At 38.9% G+C, this 24,946-nt stretch overlaps 1 protein-coding gene across 2 annotated transcripts in view; it reads right to left on the reverse strand.

Annotated features, from left to right (window-relative positions):
• The window catches only part of Ctnna2 (catenin alpha 2), a 1,108,102-nt gene that overhangs the window by 86,369 nt on the left and 996,787 nt on the right, over positions 1-24,946 (reverse strand). For both annotated transcript variants that reach the window (XM_041679862.1, XM_041679872.1), the window contains exons 10-12: positions 22,220-22,312; positions 21,150-21,306; positions 10,537-10,737 (exon numbers count right to left, since the gene is read on the reverse strand). In XM_041679862.1, the coding sequence (XP_041535796.1) occupies positions 10,537-10,737; positions 21,150-21,306; positions 22,220-22,312 (451 nt within the window). The remainder of the gene's footprint in view (positions 1-10,536; positions 10,738-21,149; positions 21,307-22,219; positions 22,313-24,946) is intronic.

Below are 24,946 nucleotides of genomic sequence, written 5' to 3' on the forward strand. Positions count from 1 at the left end.
TTTTTCAGATTAAAAAACAACAGACCAGTGAGATGGCTTAGCAAGTCATTGCCACCAAACCGGAAAACTCAATCCTGTACTCTAGTCTAATTTTCTCTTACAATGATAAACAGTATGACCAAAAGCAATGTAAGGACAAAGGAATTTTTTTTTTACCTTCCATTTTATAGTTCATCATCGAGGTAATCCAAGGCAACAGCTCAAGTTGAAACCATGGAAGAATATCTCCTACTGACTTGCATCTCCTAGCTTTCTCAGCTAGCTTATTTATATATCCCTTGCTATCTCACCTGCCCAAGAATAGTATCATGAACCCTTTAACATCAATCAACTATTAAGAAAATACCCTCACAATTATGCCCACAGGCCAAAGTGATGGAAGCAATTCCTCAATTAACATTACATCTTCCCAGGCATGTCTAGGTTTGTGTCAGGCTGACAGAAACTGCTATACCCCTGGAGGCACATGGTGGAAAGAAAGAATCAACTCCTGCAAGTAGACCTCTGACCTACATCAATGTGCGGTAATGTATGCATTCTTATGTACATATGTTCACAAATATCCTTTTAAATGCCAAAAAAACCACCCATAAATCTGCAGTATGTACAACTTGAGAGTATCTTTTATAAGGAAATGGTACCAACACAAACCATATGATGCCCCCTTAAGGATTATCAAGTGATTGAACTTTATTTCACTTCCGTATTTCTGACTTCTCACCATCACAAATACTAAAGCTACTTTCAAGTAACACATTTACTTCACATCACCAGCGATTTGACCTTTCAGGAGGGAATAAAATGCTTTACACCAATAGTAAGGGTTACGTTAAAATGCATTTAAAATGTATTAGGATGTCTAGGCTGAGCAATCTCAGTCATAAAAGCTTCTGTTGAAATCCATTACTTTCATAACCTAATTTCAAGGTCACCTATGGAGAACTGACTTATACTTTAATGGTCTTCCCTAGCATTTCTGCCTTTTCTATAAGCTACCCCTGCCAATTTATTCTGAAATTGACTTGTTTTTGTGCTTTCTCCTGCTGAAAATCCAGCTATAGGGATAAGACAAGTCACCTAATACAGTACAATCATAAAACATAATCCCACTAAACATGTCTTAAAAGCCAATAAGATTACTTTCCATTGCTATATAGAAAGTGAAAGGAAGCAAAATCTACATCTGGAAATTTGGAGCTCTGAGTCTAGAGGTTCTGGTAGATTATATTCTCTTCCACACAAAAGAAATTCAACATCCTAATAATATACATGTGTGTACACACAGAATGCATTTGTGTGCATACTTACAATCATATATATTTACATTTCTACATTGTGTAGAACTATAGATACAGATATATACCAGTAGTTATGTGATAAGCCCATCACAAGCAGTAGGTGCATATGGAAGGACCTGCTCCTTAGAACTGAATGTGGTCTAAGTGTGCCCTGTACCCTGATGAGCACATACTCAATATGTGGGCATGCACTGATGAGGTTCTTTGTTATATCCAGCTGAGACTAGAGTTAGATATTAAAGGATATGTTCAATAAGCAGATGTTGATGAGGAGGAGGAAACACAGAACATTGCAGGGACACTAGTGGGAGATGTGTGGATGTGTTTCGCTATGAGAATGATGAAACTCCCATCCAGAAAGGACAGAAGGTTTAAACGGAAGATGATGTAGCAAGGATTGTTCAGGGGGACTGCACGCAGAAGGCACGAACAACACTGAACTTACAACAAGCTAAGCAAAATTGACCACACCAAATTGATAAAAGAGGAAATACACACACACACAAAAAAAACAAAAAAAAAAACAAAAAAAAAACTCAGTACTGGGGGCATTAACAAATTTGTTTACAGTTGAAGTCAGTAGGAAACAGCCAGATGCTTGAGTTTTAATGAGCCCCACCCTAAATATATTCTACTAAATTAACTGGTCCAAATGAATAGATCCTTCAATGTTATCACTAGTTTGGGTGTTATTTGCTGGACTTTTTACATTTCCTGTGCAAAGCATAAAGGATTGTGCTAAAAATCTTAACAATTGTGTAGGTTTAAACACGTATTAATAATACATAATATTGGGTAGCATAGCATTTTCATACATTCCCATAATATATTTTGATCATATTTACCCCCATTACCTTCTCTTGCCCCCTTCTCCTCATGCCCTTTCTTGTTGTATTTCCTCCTTCTACTATTTAACTTTAGATTATAAGAAATGGAATTTTATTCTGCTATCATTCTAATCCATATATTCTCAAAAATAAGAATTTTAATTCTTCATACAATATGATTAATAAGATAGAATGTTAATTTACTGTCTATGGGTATTAGAGAAACAAAAATAGATCAGTTATACAGGATTTGCCATTGTGCACACAGCCCTGGGATGGATACCTAAAATTAAAAAAAAATAAGCATTGTCTCAATCAATCATTCTTTCCTCTGTCCCTATTTGTCTCTGTTTCTGTCAGTGTGTCTCTTGGTATCTCTGTCTTTTTGTGTCTCTGTCTCTCTGTGCCTCTGTGTCTCTGTGTCTCCATCTCTGTTTCTGTTTCTCTCTGTCTGTCTGTCTCTCATACCCCATCTGAACAAGAAACATCTCTCAGACTGCCAAACCTATCTCGACCCTATCACATACATGTTCCCTACACATTCTCATAAGCTTGCACCAGCTATCAATTTCACAAAAGTAACATTTTAATATAATCTGATCAGAGTTGAAGGAGCTGCTTTGCTTATAGCTAAATCTGCTATTTTGGAGGGCACTTCTGGCCTCGGCACCTCCTTCAGCAACCTGCCTCTGGAAATGAGAACCCAGGAGATGAGTCTGGCCAAGCATGTACTCGCTACCAAGCTGTTGACAATTTGTTATAATTCAGGTTTTATTGAACGGCCCAGGAAATAGGCCATGTAAGTATTTAATGGGCCTGCTGCCGATCTATTTTATTGTGTTTTCATCAACCTAGATTAGTTTTATCAGAAACAGGTGAATTTCAATGTAATGAAGCCCTACAATTTTATCATACTAGTAATCCACAAAATTATTTTCTTAAATTTAACTCAATGTTCATAACAACACAGAAATTACCCTTAAGCCAAAGCACTGGCAATGCTGAGGAAGGGAAATAATTCATGGAAAATCAACTTCAGATGGTTCTGCCACTTGCAGGGAACCTCCCAGTTTCCTAGGCACTTAGAGAAAGCAGTCAGGCAGCACAGTGGGAGTTTCCTATACCCTAGTGGCCCTGCATTCATTCACACATGCATATGAAATCATCCACACTTGTGAACAGTTCATCTATCTATATCTGTTTTTGTCAAGATCGGAAAACTTCGTCCATTAATACAACCTCTCTCACATACCCCAAGTCTTATCATGGCCCATACCCTGTGTCTGCAGTGAGAGATTTCATTTTACCCCACTCATACCTGTCCCTGGTAAGGAATACTTCTCTACCTTGGGGTAACGGCTCATAATTAATACTGTTTTGCCTAACCTTGCCCCACCCCAGGATACCTGGCTATGTCTACAGGCATTTTTTGCTATCAGAATTTGGGATTGTAAGGGGATGAGATGCTCCAAGCATCTAGAGGGTGACTGCCAGGGTTTCTGTTGACCATCCTATGATGCACAGAGGATTCTGCCACCAATCCCAAAGAGAAATTTCTTTGTTCAGACCAAAAGAGTATCTGCTGCAAGTGGCCTTCTAACTAAGAGTCACAAATCTAACAGAAACACACAAAATCCTAGCCAGAACAGGCAGATATGTCAAGACAACGAAGTATAAAACTGCACCTGACAACTTGGTATCTGTGTGTGTGTGTGTGTGTGTGTGTGTGTGTGTGTGAGAGAGAGAGAGAGAGAGAGAGAGAGAGAGAGAGAGAGCTCATATGTGTGTATGTATATTCTTGTGCAGTGTGTGTGGAAGCCAGAAGTTGATAATAGGTGTCTTCCTCAATCACTATACATTTTGGTTTTGGAAAATAGTGCCTCTAACTGAACGTGAATCTTACCAGTTAGGCTATATTAGCTGGCTAGTAAGTCTCACGGTCACCAGTTACACTAGGCTGGCTGGGCACAAAGCCCCAAAATCCACTTATCTCTACTTCCTTTGGGCTGGGTGTGAACTACTGTACCCAATTTTTTATTGATTTTTATTGAGCTCTACAATCCTTCACCCTCCCACAAGGTCTCCATGCTCCCAATTTACTCAGGAGATCTTGTATTTTTCTACTTCCCATGTCCTCATTGTTGTCTAAGTTCTTTGGGATTGTGATTTGTAGGCTGGTTTTCTTTGATTTATTTTTAAAATCTACTTATGAGTGAGTACATGTGATAATTACCTTTCTGGGTTCTGGATTACCTCACTCAAAATGATATTTTCTAACTCCATCCATTTGACTGCAAAATTGAAGATGTCATTATTTTTCTCTGCTGTGTAGCACTCCATTGTGTAAATGTACCACATTTTCCTTATCCATTCTTCAGTTGAGGGTCATTTAGGTTGTTTCCAGGTTCTGCCTATGACAAACAATGCTGCTATGAACATAACTGAGCACATGTCCTTGTGGCACAATTGAGCATCCTTTGGACATATACTCAAAAGTGGTATTATTGAGTATCCAAATTTTTAACACGAGTGCCCAGGATGGAAGTTCAGTTCTTAATTCTTAAGTGGCACTGTCTTCATAGTCATCTCCCCAATTTAGAAACTCTTCCTGCTTTCACCTGCCAATATGACCTTTCTCCCCACTATTCGCCTTACTTCTTCTCCTTATCATTGTACTTCCCCTCAATGTCGCTTACTGCCCTTCTATGTTTCCCACAAAACAAAATGTGCCTTCAGGACATCATCTAATGAGTTCATAATGAAAAGTGGCTAAATCTAAACAAAACATCCACCAAAAGGTAAGGGGACAGAAAGAGTGTGTAAGGGCCAGAAGAAGTGGAAACTTTAAGGAACATTGTTTTCTGAACACAGCAGGACAGATGTATACATGAGTTCACAGCAGTTATGGCAATTTGTACAAATCCAAGCCAAACCACATCTTACCACAAACGGGAGATGGACACAAAGTCCCAACCCTAGTTGTGAAGTTATTAGTCAGTGTTAGCTGCTGAAAGAGGGAGAGATGGTTTTCTCTAAGAGTGTAGCCACTGGTAAGTATTTCATGTTCCATTGGAAGACCACATATCTAATAATATTTGGGCAGCATAAATTTATGGGTTTCTCTTTTCATTTACTTGTTTTTTGGACACAACGTTGGGTAGATAAGTGGAGGCAAATCTGGGAAGATTTGGGTAGTATATATTATCAAAATATAACATATGTAACTCTCATGGAACTTTAAAAAAAAGTCTGACTGCCACCTTCTACATATTCATTATGTGCAGTATTCAATGTGCTCACCCAGCCAGATCTCTGACTCCCTTCTCCAGGGTCTAGCTTAGACCATCTCCTTGACCCTTTCCATTCACACCTTCTTCCCAGCCCAACAGATCTATTCTTGGCCCCATGTCTAGTGTTTTAACATGGTCTGTCACGACTGTCTGGCTGCACTATAAACTACCTTCAGACTTCTGCCAGGATTATCTCTATCTATCCCTCAATTCATAAGTTCCCTTACATACCACAACCAACCTTCCCAATCAGCTATATCTATGCCCACTCTCCAGGCTTGGATCAGGAGGCACAACCTGCACACCAGCTGAGTCCCTTCTATCTACCTGACTTCATTACATCTAGGCCTTTTCATACCTCTGGACATAACCCACCCTCGTATTCTTTCCTCAGTCCCAATGTGCTCTCTCTATATTGGACTTAAAACTTCCAAATAATTCTGGATCTCACCTCAAGAATACCAACGATATGAATGATCAAGTCAATATCGTCTCAAAAATTCTTACCTGTCCTGTAGAAATACTTGCCAGTGAGAAGTACATAGAAGAATCCCCAAACACTGATTTAAGAGAATAGTCATAAACTTCATCCAAGTATTTCAAGTTCAAAAACTACACAACTAAATGGCTCAATGAGATTAAAGAAAAGAAGCTTAAGGAGAATAAATACTTGAGTGATAGCCAAGAGAAAACAAGTATTTGGCTCGTGGAAACAATGAAGATAATCTAGAACTGGAGAATCAAATTCAATAAGGAGAAGGAAGCATGGAAGAAGACATAAGCTGAAGTGAAGATGAAATATGAGAACCTATTTACTCGCCTAGAAAACTCAAAGGAAAACCTTAGAAGTAGAATGAATCAAGCAGAAGGCACACTGTCAGGGCACAAACATGAAGTAGAGGATTGACACTAAATAAGCAAAGTACAATGAAAATTTTTAAAACAGAAAATAAACATATAGGAAATGTGCAAAACCAGGAAAAACAAAGCTCCAAATTATAGGCAAAGAAGAGGGAGAATTATCCCATGTAACTGGCAGAGATCAACTCTTCAGCAACACCATAGAAGAAAACTTTTCTAAACTAAAAAAAGACATACCTACCCATATAATTAGAAACACACAGAACATCAAATAGACCAGGCCAGAAAAGAAAATCCCTGAGGCATACCATTGCTAAAACTTTACATATACATAAGAAAGAAAGTATATCAAAAGTTTCAAGAGACAAAATACAAGACACACATAAAGAAAACCCACCAGAATAACAGATGTTTTCTCAGTTGGAACACTGAAAATCAGAAATGCCTGGAGCAATGCATTCTAAGTCCTAAAAGACTATGAAGGTCAGCCTAGACTAGCATACCTTGCAAAACTGTCTGCTATAAGTGAAGGAGAATAAAACACTTTCTACAATATAAATAACCTAAAAGATTGTATCTGACAAACAAAACCCAAAGAAAAAGGAACAAACAATATTTTGGGCTAAAGAGAAATAAAAACATAGCAGAATGACTGTTTAAATAAATAGAAAGCCTTAATTATTAAAACACAAAGTGCCACCTTTGGTGACAACACCAAATATAAACAATATAATGTCTGTAATTAAAGCACACATTCCAATAAAGACTTAAGTATCAATGAGCTCAATTCTCTAATCAAAAGACATGGACTGACTGAATGGATTATGGTGGTTTCTCAAAAAATTGGAAATCAACCTCCCTCAGGACCGACCCAGCAATACCACTCTTGGGAGTATACCCAAAGGATGTTCAACCATACTACAAGGACATTTTCTCAACTATGTTCATAGCAGCATTATTTGTAATAGCCAGAATCTGGAAACAACCTAGATGCCCCTCAACTAAAGAATGGATAAAGAAAATGTGTACATTTACACAATAAAGTAATACTCAGCAGTATAAAAACAATTACATTTTGAAATTTACATGCAAATGGAACTAGAAAAAAAAACATCCTAAGTGAAGTAACCCAGACCCAGACAGTCAAACACAGTATGAACTCACTCATAAATGGATATTAGATCTAAAGCAAAGGATAAGCAGCCTATAGTCCATGTTCCCAGAAAAGCTAGGTAACAAGGAGAACTCTAAGAGAAACATACATGGATGCCCTGGAAGAGGAAATAGACAAGATCTCCTGAGAAAATTGGGACTGTGGGAGTGGGAAAAGAAGGGAGGGTCAAAGGGTAGGAGGAGTGGAGAAGGGTTGGGGGAGGAGAACATGAGGGAATAGGATGGTCGAAATGAGGGAGAGATAAAGAGGGAGAGCAAAGAAAGATATTTTGATTGAGGGAGAAATTATGGGGCTAACAAAAATCCTGGAGCTAGGGAAATTCTCAGAAATTCACAAGGACCACCCCAGCTAACCCTAAACAATAGTGGAGAGGGTGCCTGAACTAGCTTTGCCCTGTAGTCAGATTGATTATAACCTTGTCATCATAGAACCTTCATCCAGTAAATGATAGAAGTAGATGCAGAGATCCATAGCTAAGCATTGAGCTGAGCTCCCAAAATCCAGCTGAAGACAGGGAGGAACAATAATATGAGCAAAGGGTTGACCATAATGGGGATACCCACTGAAACACTTTACCTGAGCTAATTGGAACAAACAGACTCCAGACTGACAGTGGCGGATCCAGCATAGGACCAAACTAGGCCTTCTAAATGTGGGTGGCAAGTTGTATGGATGGAGCAGTCTGTGGGGCCACTGGCAGTGGGACCAGGATTTATCATTACTGCTTGAACTAGCTTTTTGGAACCCATTCTCTTTGGAGGGATACCTTGCTTTCCTGGTGCATAAAGTCTCAGGTAATTTGACAACAAGCCCCATATTTTTCATTTGACACACTGTTTGCACTGTCATGAGCAGGAGATACTCTCTGTAGAATCAGCATCAAAAGAGTTCTGGTATTGTGTGAGATATCTCAAAAAAAAAATCCTTCATTATTAAATGACAACCAAACTGAGATGTCAGCAGAGAAGATCCACACCAAAGTGGGATAGTTTCTTTGTAACAGGTTGGAAAACTCTGTAAGTTATGGAGTAAAATGTCTGATTCTAATGCCTTATAGTGTGTGTGTGTGTGTGTGTGTGTGTGTGTGTGTGTTTGTGTGTGTGTGCTTGTGGAGATCAGAAGAGAATGTCAGAACATTTAGACCTGGAGTTGCTTTGATGCACACAACACGAATGTGGGTGCTGATAACTACAATGGGGTCTTGGTTTTTACTTCTCTATTGCATGCAAGAGACAAATCTTTTTGAAGTAAAGGTATGACAACTGGAAGCAGTTAAAGTCTAGATATATCTGACCATGATCTTTATTTATTTTTTAAGTTGTTAAGTTCACAAGAGCAATCTTTAGATATACACCTCATAATATGATATTATAGTCTTCCATTTTTCCTAATGTTTCAGAGAAAATGACCAAGATTTGGATATGAGTTGTTTAGGGTTTTTTGTTTGTTTGTTCCTTCTTGATGCTTCCAGGCTAACAAAGTTTTTAAAAATAATCTTTTCTATGTAAAAGAAAAGAGATTTCTACTGATATCATTCACCAATTTTGAACAAAGGGCTGTGTCACCCTTCAGAAATACATATATTTTAACGGCCCACTTATATCCATATTTGTTATGCAATTCCCCTGGTAGGACTCTCTTTGGAGAAAGTTATTGTGTGGATACATATAACTCAATTCAGTACTCATTCTCAGCACGATACAAAAAGATTGCTCTCTTTCCCTCCTCCCGTATTCTCTCATTTCTTGGATATTCCAACATCTCAACACACAAACAAAGACACAAGGGATGAGATAGTTAAGAGTCTGATATTAAATAATAACAAATACCATTATACACAAAAATACTAGTCGTTGATATATTCTTCAAAGTTACAGAATGTTTTGCTAACTCAGTGGTAGAATGTCATTTCCCATCTCAGTGTGCCAGAGAGAGCTATAAGACCCTAGAAGTTAACTGTTCCTTCCTGTGGAGAGTGGATGAAGTACAGAGTGAATGTGGATTACTGACACCAGCATGACCAGGTCACCATTGGGAATAGTGAGACCTTCTAAAGTTAAGCTCAGGGTAAAGGCAAGACCTTTCCCTTTTCTGAGCGTGGATGTCGATAAATGGTTGACCTTTAGACAGAAAGAGCACATTTGAAAAATACCAACTGCAACTTCAATCAGGGATGATTACATGATCATGACCCCCTACAGAGACACTTCGACAACAGAGACTAACATGCCTCCTCATTCATGCTGTATATAATATCTTAATTCCTGCCACTCCCAACCAGGTTTCTTGGACTGAGTTGCACATGCCACATTACACAAGCAGCAAGACCCCAGTGGATAGAACATGACCTGAAGGAGAACATTCAAACCTGGGTAGACAGGCCAAGTCTAACCCTCTCAGCAGTATTGGCAGGTCTCTCTGAGGGTGTCACATCCAGTTTCCCAGAGCAGTGGTCCTCAGCCTGTGGTCACGACCCTTTAAGGGTCACATACCAGCTATCCTGGGTATCAGATATTTATATTACAATTCATAACAGTAGCAAAAGTACAGTTATGAAGTAGCAATGAGAAGATGTTATGGTTGGGAGTCATTACAACGTTAAGAACTGTGTTTCGAGAACTGCTGTTTAGTGCCTCTGTGATTCCCATTGGTTAGCTCAAGCACATCAGGTTCAATTCTCTCAAGAAATTAATGTCGATATGCTTTAGAAATTCATATCACACTTACACCAACCTCCTATCAGATATAACCTTTTTTCTAGCTTTGCAACCACATTCCTCTCTCTTAGCAGGTTCAAGCATCTACTTTCTCAGCTGTAATTTGGAAAAAAGTCAAAATTTCTCTGCTTATTTCACAAAACCCTTGGAAAAATCAAACAATATTACACTTGAAAATGACAAAGCGGTGTGTATACATGGAAAGTAACAGAATTGTTCTTGTCCTATTATTCAAATTCAAATTCCAGGAAGAAGAACATTCATATTATTATACCTCTCATGATCCATAAAGATTAGAACCATCAAGAACTACTCTGTTCAGATATAAAAATCAATCACATTTGGGGCAGGTGTACTAGCCATGCTTACCTGTTTCTGAAAGCAACTTTGTGGCTTCTAGCACCTTCTCAGTGTATACCCCAGCTTCGTAATTCTCCATCTCTGCATTGATGATGTGAATGACCCGGGCTGCCCGGCCCCGGATGGCCCCAGCTGTTCGGTCCAGTGTATCCACGTCCCCCTCTTGGAGGGCAATCACACATTTGTTCACATCCTCCAAGATGTGATTTTCTGTGGAGAGGACACACACACATTTATATGACTTTGTACTATTTGCAGTCTAATAACTAATCTAAAACAATTTCAACACTTCACCTTGCAGATCCAACTACATAACTGATAATATGAAATTGTATTTAAAGGGCATCTCTTATCATTACAATTGTAGTTGTAATTCCTGAGCACCAGCCAGAGGGTTTTTTAAACCAATCCTTTGATGAGACTTCGGGAGTTTCTGACTCAGTAGCAGTACTGCTCAGTTTTTGTTAATTTAACAATGTTGGTAAATAGAACCTCAAAAAAAGGAATTGACTCCAATAGAATGGCCAGTGAGCACTTTGTGAAGCATTTTCTTGATTGATGGTTGATGTGGGAGGACCCAGCACAATTTTTGCAGTGCAACACCTGGGCACGTGGTCCTGAATTATAAAAGAAAGCACTCAAATCAAGCCACGGCAAGCAAGTATGCAACTTTCTTCATGGATTTTGTTTGGGTTCCTGCCTTCAGGTCCCTACCTTTAACTCCTGCCCTGATTTCCCATAAGGATAGACTGGGATCAAGATTTGTATGAATTCTTTTCTCTCCAAGATGTGTTTGACTAAGTGAGTATCACAGGAAGAGAAATCCAAACTAGGATAGTTTGGGGTGAGACCTAGGAAAGTAAGTTTTAAGGAAATTCACAAGGAATGCCAATGAGGTTGGTGTGGAGAACTTCATAGTTTAAGACCTACTGATGAGAAAGTAATCCCTTATTTTGTTTCAAAGACTGAAACTTATTGCCCAGGAAGGGTCTTCTTAAGAGCTGTCATGACACAGGCTGAAGATTTGGAGGTTTAGAGTCCTTGTTGCCCTTGAACTGAATCCTGATTCAATTCAGAACATCTACATTAAGTGACTTACAACCATCAGTAATTCCAAGTCCTAGAAATTCAACATCCTTTTCTGGCCTTTTCCAGGCACCTGCACACTCATAGTGTAAATATATGCACTCAGAGCCATATATGTCCACATAAAATTAAAATGAGGGTAGGAGTCATAAATAGCCAACAAAAAGTCAATCAGGTCTTTATATATTTGTATATATAGGTATAGATAATAAGAAATATTATCTATACCTAATTAGATAATATAGATTAATTAATATAGATAATATTTCTTATTATCTATACCTAAAAAGAGCTGGAGTTATAGATGCATGAATAGTTGACCATGTTCTTATTGAGGAATGATGTAAAAATCAATGTAGGGCAAGCCAGGTCTGTTGGTCCATCTTCTAAAGTCATATATTGAAGGCATAGTCACAGAGAAAATGGATTCATGGGAAACGATCACAGAGTTTCCTTGAACTAAATACAGTTCAGCCTGTGGTGTTTTATCAGATTACAGTCAAGGCAAGCACTGTTCTCATTTCAAGGACCATGGTAGGAGAGCAAGTAGGAATCGAGCTATTTCTATAGAAAAGCACATACTTTCACAGTAGAACAAGTGGGCCCTGTTTCACTTCCCTGTCCAATACTAGATTGTAATTATGCATTTTGGGTATTTTTGAAAGCACAATTCTAAGGAAATTCTCAAAACTTCAGTGCTCTAAAGAAAAACAAAAGTAACGTTAAGCTGAAAATTATACCCAGGCACATGCATAACTGTAACTATAGTAACTGAATGTTCATACCTCAATGTATTGAAATTTTAAGCAAAAATTTAAGCAGTTCATTATTCTTATACTCTAATTTACATTTTAAACTAAGTAGGGTCTGTGAGATATCTCAGTCTAGATAAATTACTTGCCACAAGCCTGATGACATTAGTTCAATACCTGAAACCCACAAGATGGAAGGAGAGAATCGAGTACTCCAAATTGTGCTGAGAGCCACGCAAATTTACCTTGACACATGCATGCAAATGCATGCGGGCACACACATACATACATAAAAAATAAATAAATAAGGTTAGGTAGATACTTAGAAAGCAGATAAAGTTTAAGGATATTTTATAATTTTTTAATTTTTATTTATTTGTAGTACTGAAGACTGAACCTAGGGCATTACCCATTGCTCAGCAAGAGCTCATTTCTACCCTAAATCCATGAATGCTCTTATTTTCAGTTCTCAATTTTCATAAAAGATTTCACAAAGTTGTTCCTGATGATCTTGAATTCAGAATCTTTCTGCCTTAGCCTCCTAAGAACTGGGATTATAGGCCTGTACTTCCAGGAGTGGATGAAGTCATCACATTGTCTATATTCTAACAGTAAGAAATAAGGACTTTAGGAGGCAAACAAGTAGGGAGGGCTGAGTCCTGGTGATAGAGATACTCCCCCTTCTAAGAGATATTATAGAGAGATCCCTCTCCCTTCCCACTGTGTGGAACTATAGTGAATCCAATTGTCTAAGTGGGTAGCTCTCCCAAGGTACCTGCATCTTTGATTTCAGCCTCTAACACTATGAAAAAGATATTTCTATTGTTAATAAGCAAACTGATTTATAATACTGTTTTAACACTGAGCTGACTAAGAGGGACACACAAACACACACAGAGACATACCCAAGAGTACATGTTTTAAAGAAAACTAGCTTGTCTATTATGTAATTGGCTAATCTTAGAAAATTATAGCAACCAAATTCAATGACTAGTAGAAGGGTTGATTATTATTAGCTATTTATAAAATTCCTATGGCTACTTTTGATTTCTAAGTTCCTATAGGAGGAGAATTGAATAGAGTATCTGACAAAACCTAGGCTTCATTGGAGAGTTCTCTTACTTACTTTAAGCCAAGCACTTAGCACAGAACACATAGAGCCTGTGACAACACCACACGTAAGACCACAAGTTTGAATCAGTCAGGGTTCTAGTATTGTAAAGAGGAAATTGACACGGGGTCCCCAGAAACCAGGAAGTTATTTGTTGTTGACACCTGCTGGCAAAGGGCAAATCAGTTTATTCCAATGGAGTCTCATTGGGTATATCAACCACATTCCAGGGTAGACCCCATGATTAAAAGTAGTTGACCTACACAAAATGGACTCCTTGTTTTAAACTAGTAAATCAAGTGGACTGTTTGCTTCATTTGTTTTTGTCGTGTTTGTTTTTTGTTTTTGTTTTTGTCCTTTTTCTAATAAGAAAAAGAGGGAGTACATGAAGCTAGTGGAAGGAGAGTAGGAGAGCTAGGGAGGGATAAGGGAAACATAATCAAAACATATTGTATGAAAAATATTAATAAAGATCATTTTAATAAAGAATAAGCACTTAGAGTTAGATTTGTATTAATTATGGGACTGCTTAGAAACTGTTGGGTATAATCGTGCAGTGGGATAATGGTCTGTACCTGTCACTTGTATTTTAAATAAATGCTTATTGGCCAGTAGCCAGGCAGAAAGTATAGGTGGGACAATCAGGCAGGAAGTAGAGGTGGGGCAACGAGAACGCTGGAAAGAGGGAAAAGCAGTCTGCAGCCATGACCCAGCCTCATAAGAAGCAAAATGTGACTGCCTTCCCAAAAAAGGTTCCAAGCCATTGGCTAACATAGACAAGAATAATGAGCCAATTTAAAATGTAAGAATTAGTTAATAAGAAGCCTAAGCTAATGGTCCAATCCATTTAAAACTAATGTAAACGTCTGTGTATTTCTTTGGTACCAAATGGCTGCAGGACCAGGTGGGAGACAAACCTCAGTCGACATAATCTGCTATACACAAGTAAACATTAATTTCAATCTCATATTATATTACCCCATTCAAATCATTGTTCTTTTTTAGTTCATTAAATTTATTATTATTATTGTGTCTGAGAGAGAAATCAAGGCTCAACATGTTCATGACAACTCTGTGGAGTCATTCTCTCCTTCACCTTTACAAGGGTCCTAAGGACCAAAGTCAGGTCACTAGACTTGTGAAATAGAGAGTGCATTTCCTGATGAGTCATCCTGCCTGCCCTGGGTTTTTTCTTTCTACATTCTATTGTTCTTTAATTTCAAGTATCTGTTAGAATGGAAAAATCAGAAAGGTATCTGTAAATACTGGCTAGTAATCAGCTCTCTTAAACTTACAAAAGCAAACTTTTATAATGCTGATATTGTCTTGAGTGAAACAGCAAAGTGAAATTGTGAGAATGTAGATGGATGACGATTTTATTTTTATGAAGGATGTACTGGTAACCATCCCTTCCTGGGATCCAGACTGCATCCTGTGAACTCAGCAGAGCAGACACCCTAGGAAAAGGCTGATGCACATGAAAATATAGGATATTTTGAATAGAAAAAGCTGACTGCCATAAGCCTCCATAATCATACACTGCCCTGGCCCCGATAAGGGAGGGGTTTCCTGTGCAAAACATGTGTTCATACTGACATACTTCTGGAAATAATATAGCAGTGTAAGAATAGGCTAGCTGTTGCTTTTCTGTGCTGTTGGAAAAGATGGTATTTTGCAACAGACTGCAAAGCAATAAAGCCTGCTAATTATGTTGCTAATCTCTCTGGAACTAATACTTTTACAAAAAATCTTAAATATTCATTTATGATCCAATAAATTATATTGCTATCAGAGCTTTTAAAAACAATAATTCTAATTATTTTACAAACTGGGAAGTTGCATCTAATGTATTAAATACAGGAAGAAAAAAGAAGCATATTATTATTTAGAAAAACAGTTTTGATCATTTTAAGGAAAGCAGCTTAAGATGGTATTATGACAAAATGTTTTTAATCAACAAAATCAGGTAACTTATTAGATCATTAAAAATAGTATGATTTATACTTTTTCTACCTTCTCGCTTACTAAGTAACTTACTTTCAATTTTTTTTGACACAGAGTGTCTCTATGTAGCCCTGGCGGTCCTGTAACTCTCTCTGTAGACCAGGCTGGCCTTATACTTACAGAGATCCACCTGCCTCTGCTTCTCATCACTAGGATTAGAGGTGCAGGACAGCACTCTGAACTTAAGTTTTTAAAAATGTTAAGATAGTGTGCTCAGATATTCTCAACCTTCCTCCAACTACTAATGCTCATTATTTAAAAACTAGTCAGAATTTGCTCATAATAGCATTATACTAATTGATGGCATAGGTGTGGAAAAGCCACTGAGGTCAGACTATCTTCAAATATATTTGTATTTTGCTAATCTAAGTGACAGAAATGTGTTTGAAAAGAAGCTGCATCTGCCCATGGCGACAAGAACCTTTGGGTCAAAAGACAATTCTTGGTGTCTTCATGAATTCTTGGATTTGTGGCATAACTTCTACTTGTACTCTCTTCATCCTTACACCAGAGGCCAGTGTGCTTGGAATAACATCCGCCTCACATACATCAAGGAGGATAATGAATTCTTTGAAGACAGAAGACACATGGAATTCAATTTTGAATTTCTGCCAAGATAATGCACCCAGCATATACTCAAGGAAAAGCGGCTAGGTCAACATGTCCATTCAGGAAATAGCTCCATTGTGCACATTTATCCTCAAATATTTTAAAGAGGAACAACTCCTGAAGGAAGCTGAGAAATCCTGTTCTGAATAGAAAAGAGCAGGGGTTTCAGTGCTAATAAGGCCAGTGTGTTCTGCAGGTGGCTTAGTGAAGAAAACCTGTTGTGTGCCACAACTACCACACTAATTGCCAAGCATGGTTTCTAAACACCAGAAAACAAGTGTTTGCCACAGTTGTATGACGTTCTCTTTTGGATTTTTGCAGCCTTTAATATTTCAGAAAAAAAAATGTAATTTTGTTACTTAACAAAGCAAAATCAATGGCAATCAAAAAACATATGAACCACAAAGCTTATTTGAAGTTCATATTCAAAACCAGTTACATCATGAATATCGCCAAAGAAAACAAATTCCGGATCCTAGAGTTTTGTTTGTTTGGTTTTGGCTTTTGATAGGAGGAGGAAGAAGGAAAGACAAACAAAAGTCTTGACCATTGTGGAATTAATGACTTTTTACAAATCTTAGTTCTCTATAATTTTGTGAGTCAAACCTAAGAATTAAACTGTCACAAAGTTAATGCCAAGGCATTCATTCTAGGGAACTATTAAAATGGGTACTTTTTGCCCAATGAGAAAGGTTAGAATGTTCTAATACAGCCAGTTCACAGTTTTATGAGCCTAAATCTTTATAACAGAATATTGTTATGCTACTGTGATGTTAATTGCCAACTTCATTGCTCTTCAATTTTGTGGTGTTTTGTATGAACAAAGTATACATTCATATGTTTGAGTTCAGTTAGTGTGGAATAAAAAAGGAAAAACTATAGTCATTAGAAATGAAGGTGTATAATGTATATGTACATGTATATATACGTTGTGAGTTTGGGTATGTGCTTGAAAACATGTATATGTGTGACTTGTGAGTCTGTGTGAGTATGCATGTTAAATACATGTGTTTGAATATATGTATAACAGTTAGTGTGTCTATGAGTATGTGTATTATTTTTATATTGACTTTCCTGCCAGAAGACTCCCTTAAGAAGAAACTGATACACAAACTGCCATTGATATAATTCTAAAATACCTTTTGGGTCAAACCTGAAATTTACCAATGCAAATGTTTGACTCCAACACAGAGAGGAGTTGGGAAGTAGTTTCCTCAACTATCTGGCTGTGTCTGGAGCCTATCAGCATGAACAGAGTGGGCCCTGTGTATTTGTCCAACTCTGTCTACAGAAAGGTGCCTGCTGCCTGATTGTTGACTCCACAGGCATGCTGCAGCAGGCTCTGCCAACCTGGCTCCCTGACAGTGCCTGTTCATTTTCCTGTCGTGGCATGCAGCAGCATTTGTACCACTAGGGTTGGACCGCACGGTGTTATCAGCAGGAGCCAAAGCTTTTTCTTGTTGGAGGTAATAATGAGATGCACAAAGGAATGGCAGGAAGAAAGGTGGCAGAGAGGCAGGCCTCAGGGGAAGAAAATTAAGCAAAGCTTGGTGCTATTCACAAAGACTGAGATAAGACACCCCTCCCCCCGCAGCCCAAAGCCTTGCTTCTCTCACCTTTAGAAAAATTTGGACACATATTTGAAGAAAAGAATAAGTTGGAGAAACTTTGGAGTTCTGAAATGATTTCTCTCTGACAGGGTGGTGGATGAATACTTTCTACTGATATGTAGGCAGTTCACAGGAAGTTTTCCAGGAGGTGTTAGGATTGTGTGTGGTGTGTGAGCTGAGACGTGGTGAACAGCTTCCTACCTTTACTGGGAGTCATTCTGGGGGAACAAAACTAGAAAGTGACTAGTCACCAAAACCAGCATTAGAGGCTACCTTTCCATTCGCCAGTACACAGCTCTCTAATTGTCAACAAGCCCCTCTTACTACTTTTCAGCAATGAGATGTGTGCAGAGTGGCCTTTACAATGGTAAGGCTCAACCATCAGCAAACAAATACTCTAGGGATGGTGACATGTTGTGTCCTTTAATCAGTCAAACCCATGGATAGCTACTTTAATATGCTGTCTAAAACCAAGCATCTAAGGAATGGAAAACAAGACGAGCTAAGGAAGAAGGTGACAGATTTGAAACTTGAAGATCCTAGAAGTGAAGATAGGAGCTAAAGTGTAAGAGGAAAAGTATACAAAAAAGAAAGAAAGAAATTTCAAATCTTCCCCGATTTATTGAGAACACTGTATATTTTCTGAAAAGAGGATAGTTTGGATTTTCATGCATTTTTTTTTTCAGCGTTGTCTACCCCTGTTGTGGGAATTCATTCAGCCAATAGCCTTTTGGCTTCCACCCCATTAGGACGTGGTCTGAAGTACTGCCTGTGGACAGATAAGCACAGACAAGAAGCTTGCTTGCCCTCTTGGTGGTGGTCGGAGTTGTGTTCATAGGTTCCAGCTCTCATAGATGACCATGACTGTCTCCCCTTATTGTGAGTTTTCCCCCAAATAAATATTTGTTATCCTTTATTCCAGGCTACCGTGGACCTTGCTAATTGTGACTAACGTGGGGCACAAACTCACATCCCTGGAATTAAGAGTACCATGCTATACCGACTGAGCTAGCCGGGCACTTAAATACCATGGGCCTAATGGATTACAACTACATACCCTCTCGATGACTTAACATTTTTCAAAGGAACACTAGTAAATATTTATACTTATTTTATAGAGTTTTGGTGAGAATTGAAGTAAACAGGAGAGAACCAGGCACATTACAGACCCTGAGCCTGTGGTAGCTGGTTTTTCCATTTGCCTTGTCTTGCTTCCATTGTTGAGAACTTGACTTTTTGATTACCTGTTAGATCTAGAGATCTCTATACTGCCCTGCTCTCTGACAAGCCTCTTCCACAGGCTGCTGTATGAATTCAGTTTCTTCATGAAAGGGAGAACATGCAAGAAGCGAAAAGTACCCAAGAACAAGCCCAGCACCCTCTGCCTGAACCATCTCCACAGCTACAGCTACCAGTCCTGATGGCAGCCTGCTTCTCATTATCAGTGAGAGAATTGCCTCTCTCAGGACTCAGAGCCCCTTGCCAGAGCAGGTAAAGTTGTCGCAAGTGCTGTGTGAGCTGCTGGGTGTGAGTCCCACACACCTGTGGGAAGAACCTGTTCAATTAGAATTTTCAAGAATAATTTCAGCACCTTATAATCAAGGATGATGTTTGCCATGACCTCCTCCCCATTGGATCCATTCAGATAGAGTGGTGCTAAACATGCTGGGTCAAAAAGCTCTTGAATTTTGCATGCAAATGGATGGAAATAGAAAACACTATCCTGAGTGAGGTAAGCCAGACCCAAAAAGAGGAACATGGGATGTACTCACTCATATTTGGTTTCTAGCCATAAATAAAGGACATTGAGCTTATAACTCATGTTCCTAGAGAAGCTAAATAAGAAGGTGAATCCAAAGACAAACACATAGGCAACCTCATGAATATTAACCTTCATCAGGCGATGAAAGGAGACAGAGACCCACATGGCAGCACCGGACAGAAATCTCAAGGTCCAAATCAGGAGCAGAAGGAGACGGAGCATGAGCAAGGAACTCAGGACCACGAGGGGTGCACCCACACACTGAGACAATGGGGATGTTCTATCGGGAACTCACCAAGGCCAGCTGGCCTAGGTCTGAAAAAGCATGGGATAAATCTGGACTGGCTGAACATAGCGGACAATGAGGAATACTGAGAACTCAAGAACAATCGCAGTGGGTTTTTGATCCTACTGCACATACTGGCTTTCGGGGAGCCTAGGCAGTTTGGATGCTCACCTTACTAGACCTGGATAGAGGTGGGCGGTCCTTGGGCTTCCCACAGGTCAGGGAACCCTGAATGCTCTTCGAGCAGATGAGGGAGGGGGACTTGATTGGGGGAGGGGGACAGAAATGGGAAGCAGTTGCGGGGAGGAGGCAGAAATCCTTAATAAATAAATAAATTTAATTAAAAAAAAAAAGCTCTTCAGAAAAAATGCCCATTTGCTGGCAAGTAGCCAAATCCTGAAACAGCACTGATCAAGTTCACTGAAACTCAGGATGACTTCCTCATCATCAGGACTTTCTAGCCTCTTCCAGCCTGGTTATGTTCATAGAGAAGGAAGTTGCGATTACAGTGGTGAGTGCCACTGTGTTCTTTCAGTCCGTTCATTAGGCATCTTCACAAGTACATATCTAGATCTTTGTAATGTCCTAGGTTCACTATGAAGCTAGTAATTCTATTTGTCTCATCACAAGTCCTCACTTGCACAACTTTCTGTTCTAATTTTATTCCTGTTGCTATATAAGATACCCCGACAAAACCAACTTGAGGACAAAGAGACTTATTTCAGAGAGCAGGTTACAGTTTATCATTGTAGGGAAGTCAAGGCAGGAATGCATTAAACTAGTCACAATCAACAATCAAAAGCAGAGGTAAATGGGTACACACATGCTGACTTGCTTGCTTGTGTTTAGCATAGGTTTCCCACTCTCATACAGTACAGGTAGGGAATAATACTACCCTCAATGAATGGGCCGGACATTCCATATCAATTAATTTAAGATAATTTCCCATAGACATACTGATAGGAAAAGCAAAGGTAGTCAGTCCTTCATGGAGACTCTTTTCTCAGTAATTGCAGGTTGTATTATAGAGTCAACAATGTGAATTTTTTTCACATAACTGTAACAGAATAAGTAATTGTCTATTTTAAGACATAAGTCAAGTAAATTAACCAATTCAAGTATATGGGTAGTGTAGGTATGCTGAAAATTCATCCTAATTAACAAAAAAAAATGCAAAATCTAAAATGGACTGTAAGCTCTTTGTTACAATCTATTCATCAGAAAGTTAGAGCTTTTCCCTCGAATGCCCCACTTGGTGTCTTTTGTAATCACATTTGCTAGGATGATTGAAAACTCAAAGGCCAAAGAGAGGCCTTGAATCACAAACCTATATCATTGCTGAGATATGTCTTATCTTGTTAGCTTCCTCCAGCTCTCTGGGAAGAGGCCTGCAGGTGATTACCTGAGACAGAGAGGAAGTCATCCACGGAGGTGATGTCATCCACAGCCTCAGTCAGCACTCGGACCTGCTTTTCCCACTGGTCTTTGAAGACATCCATGTTGTCCTGCGCAACTTTGCTCTGTGGCCGGGCAGCCAGGGTGAGGGCAGCATTGATGACCTGTTGGTTAGAAAACACAGGTTCATTAAGATCACATTCTCCAGAAACGAGACAAGCAGGTCAAAGCACAGGTTGGAACCCCAGACCTAGAAGTTACTGCAGGTAAATGAGTTGTCAGTATTCAGCACAATCAGAAACACTAAAGACAAAGGAAGTTAGAAACTATCATTACTTTGTGCTGCTTTTTTTGAAGATACAGTAATTAGCTTCAGACTTCAAAGAGTGTTTGCTGGACAAGTCTAATTTTCTTAGCACAGAAGTACGAGAAATATATCCCTTATTTTCTGCATGTGCAAGCCTATAATTTACTTATTGAGATAAGGTAAATAGATGTAGAATGTTTAAACCACAAGCCCAAACAAACAGAATAAAGTCAATAGCAGAAAGAATGGTGGTAATTGCCACTGTAATCCTGAATACACTGAATGGTTGGCATTTCTTTTTGAGAAAGGTAAAACTTTAAATGCTTCTGGATTGGCAGTTAACATATTCCAGTTGAAAAATAATGGAGCTCTAAGTGGCTGAGGAGACAGCATGGTGGATAAAGTGATTTCTACAAGGGCTTGAGCTTGGAAGCCTAGAGCACATAAAAAGTCAGAAGTGGCAGCACAGACCTATAACCTGGCCTGGCAGGATGCAGCAGAAAGTAGATCTCTGAGGCACAGTGATCAGTCAGCCTAGCCAAATCCATGAGCTTCAGATCTACTAAGAGACACTTGATAAAAATACATAATAATAATGCAGGTAATAATAGAAGTGGACCTCTGGACTCCATATGCATGCGCACATACACATACCTGCATGCCACAGTGCAATGGATGTGGGGGAAGGTAAAGAGAGAGGGGTTCTGTATAGGGGGGTCATGACTCTTAGGATACCAAGGGACTTTGAAAGCAAAGTGAAGGGTACTTACCTGTGGACATAGGCTGTCAATCTGGGTGGCTGCCATCCTGACTAATTTCACCCCTTCCTCATTGTTAGAGATGGAACAGGCCAAATTGGCAACCTGTGTGAAAGAAGAGTCAAGTGAAAATTGAGTTGAAAAAGAGAAAGAAAAGGAAGTATGACCCTCTGCTTTTCAGAAAGGTGTTATTCACTTCCAGCATCCCACCATAAGTGTAATAAGGTCACTCAGGTGTGCTCAACCCTGGGATACCACTTAGTGAATTCGGGTATGTTTACCAGGAGAGTAGACTGCCAAGAAGAAACTACTGCTTCAAGATCCTCAAGTATAGTTTACACAAGTATTGTTTTTAAATGACGTACTTTGAATATGTCTCTCCTTTGCACTTCCTGGATTTGTGTTCACTTTCTTATGAGCCCCAAACACTCATCATTCAGTAAAGAATACCACACACTTGACTGCGTCCATCCTTGATTCTTTCAGTGAAAGAAATGCTACATGTGATGATGTGCACTGAAAAGACTTATCATATGCCAAATTAAAGCTCTCTACAAATGGAATCTACATCTTCCAGTCTACCAGTTGCCCAATACAATGCCCTCATGAAGAGATAAGACTGGTGTATAGAAAGACAGCATGACTGGTGGAGTACATCAAAAATTATATAACCCAAATCTACCATAAAAGTATACATATTTATTTTTTCAAGAACATTAAACAATCTAAAATAGCAAAAATAAAATAAAAAAATATTTCAACTTCCTAGAACAAGCAGCCCTATTTAGGTTATTTTTTTTCTCATCAAGGTGTGAGACTTGATAATACAAGGTCAGATTGATTGGCCAAGGTCAACAGTACACAAAGCTGCCATTAAAACTCTGATCCATCCCATCAGACTGTTGTCAAGAAGACAGAAGATTGAGGATTAGAGAGGCTAAAAGGGAGGAGAGGGGCAGTGTGGGCTGGGAGCAGCACAAGCAGAACACATGACTAGCAGAGGAAAAGTACCCTGGCACCTCTGGGCCACATTCATTTTGTACTCAGAGTGTCTCTAGTTTCTAAAACAATCTGCTTCCCTGGCAGATCCCCTAATGCTCAAGGAAATTAAAATGACCACACATTTGCATAATTCCTAAGGTGAAAGAAACCTGAGCTGGGCAGTGCAAGAAAGTGGGTGGAAGGCAGAGCTGGAATGGAGAGTTTAACCTCTAGCCTGCTATCTTCAGGCAGAGCTGTGTGTTCACATCAGTAGCTGGGAACACATGGATGGTGAAGTAGGAATACTTTCCAAAATGACTTCAGTGCACCATCAGGGTAAGAATTGCTTTTTGAAGATTGGTAAGAAAGAGGGGGGATACTTTATGTTCATTACAATGGAAATATAAACTGCCAAAATTATAGCTCCAATGAGTTGCAAGTATTGTCTTCTAGTTTTTTGTCACCCATATTTAAAATTCTTCTGAGAGCCTTCCCCAATACCGTGAGTTTTTAAAATAAAACTGAGAAAAGCCAAGTGTCTCGTACTCCCAGTAAAGGACACCAAGTGCAAAGGGGAACATAGCTTTGGAGAAGTGATACGTGGGTTAATACTGAAGTCTATCAAGCTCAGTTTCCTTTAGCTGTATTTCATGGTTTCTATTCTGCAGTTTAGTATTTCAAAGATTTATTTTACTTTTAGTTAAGAGTATGCTTGTGTTTCTGTGTGTGAGTGTATGCACATGAGTACATGTACCTGAAGAAGCCAGAGGTGTCAGATCCCCCAGTGAGTGGAGTTATAGGCAGCGCCCTATGCAAGTGCTAGAAACCAAACTTGGGTTTTCTCAAAGAGCAGTACTGGTTCTTACAGGGTAAACTATGTCTCCAGAACCCAATATTTTCTGTATGTTTATTCATTGTACATTGCCAGCAACTAATTCAGTACTCAATACAGGTATTCCATATGTATTGAGTGAATCATTAAAGAATAACTATTAACATGAGTGTGTAGAAGCTGCCGTGTACCATGACTGGGAATATGACTTCCATGGGAGATACTTAAATTGAGTTGTGATTATTTGACTATACAAATTTCCACCAAACCTTCTAATCAGTATTTATCCACTCTATGATATTAATCAATAGTTTCTACATTCTGGTTCTTATTGTGAACCCGAAATGCAGGCCCCTTGTTCATTGTAGTCCAAGAAAAATCAGAAAAGTGTGGGCAAATTTTCAGAAATATATTTATTTAAATTTGTTCTTTTAATCTTCAATTGAATTCTTTCTATATTGATGTGGAACAACTCTTTCTACCAGAAAATATTTGTTTTATGTGGTAGCTTGATTGTTCTTTGGTATGTGAGACAGACTTAATGTCACATTCCTGAAAAGAGTGGACAGTTAAAGAGTGCTGCATAATACCAACATGAAAAAATTAAAGTACTCCTGAAACCAAGGCTGGGTTAATATTCTCTTGCATCAAAAAGCAGTCAATGAAATAACAGTTCTGGTTTCTTAATGGCTATAAAAAAAAGGGGGGGAGAAGTAAACAAGAACCAGATGGTGTTTCTCCTGGAAGGGCATGGTGACAGTTAAGTGTTGAATATCACCTTGACAGGAACTTGTATCACCTAGGAAACAAGCCTCCAGGCTCATCTGTGAGAGATTACTAAGACTGGGTCAGCCTCTGCATGCCAGTGAAGAATTATCTAGATTAGTTTCATTGAAGTGGAATAATTCTCTCAAGTATGGGTGGCA

This window comes from Microtus oregoni, unplaced genomic scaffold (assembly GCF_018167655.1).
Source record: "Microtus oregoni isolate MIOR12 unplaced genomic scaffold, Mior012 000002F_ref0000024, whole genome shotgun sequence".
NCBI lineage: Eukaryota > Metazoa > Chordata > Mammalia > Rodentia > Cricetidae > Microtus > Microtus oregoni.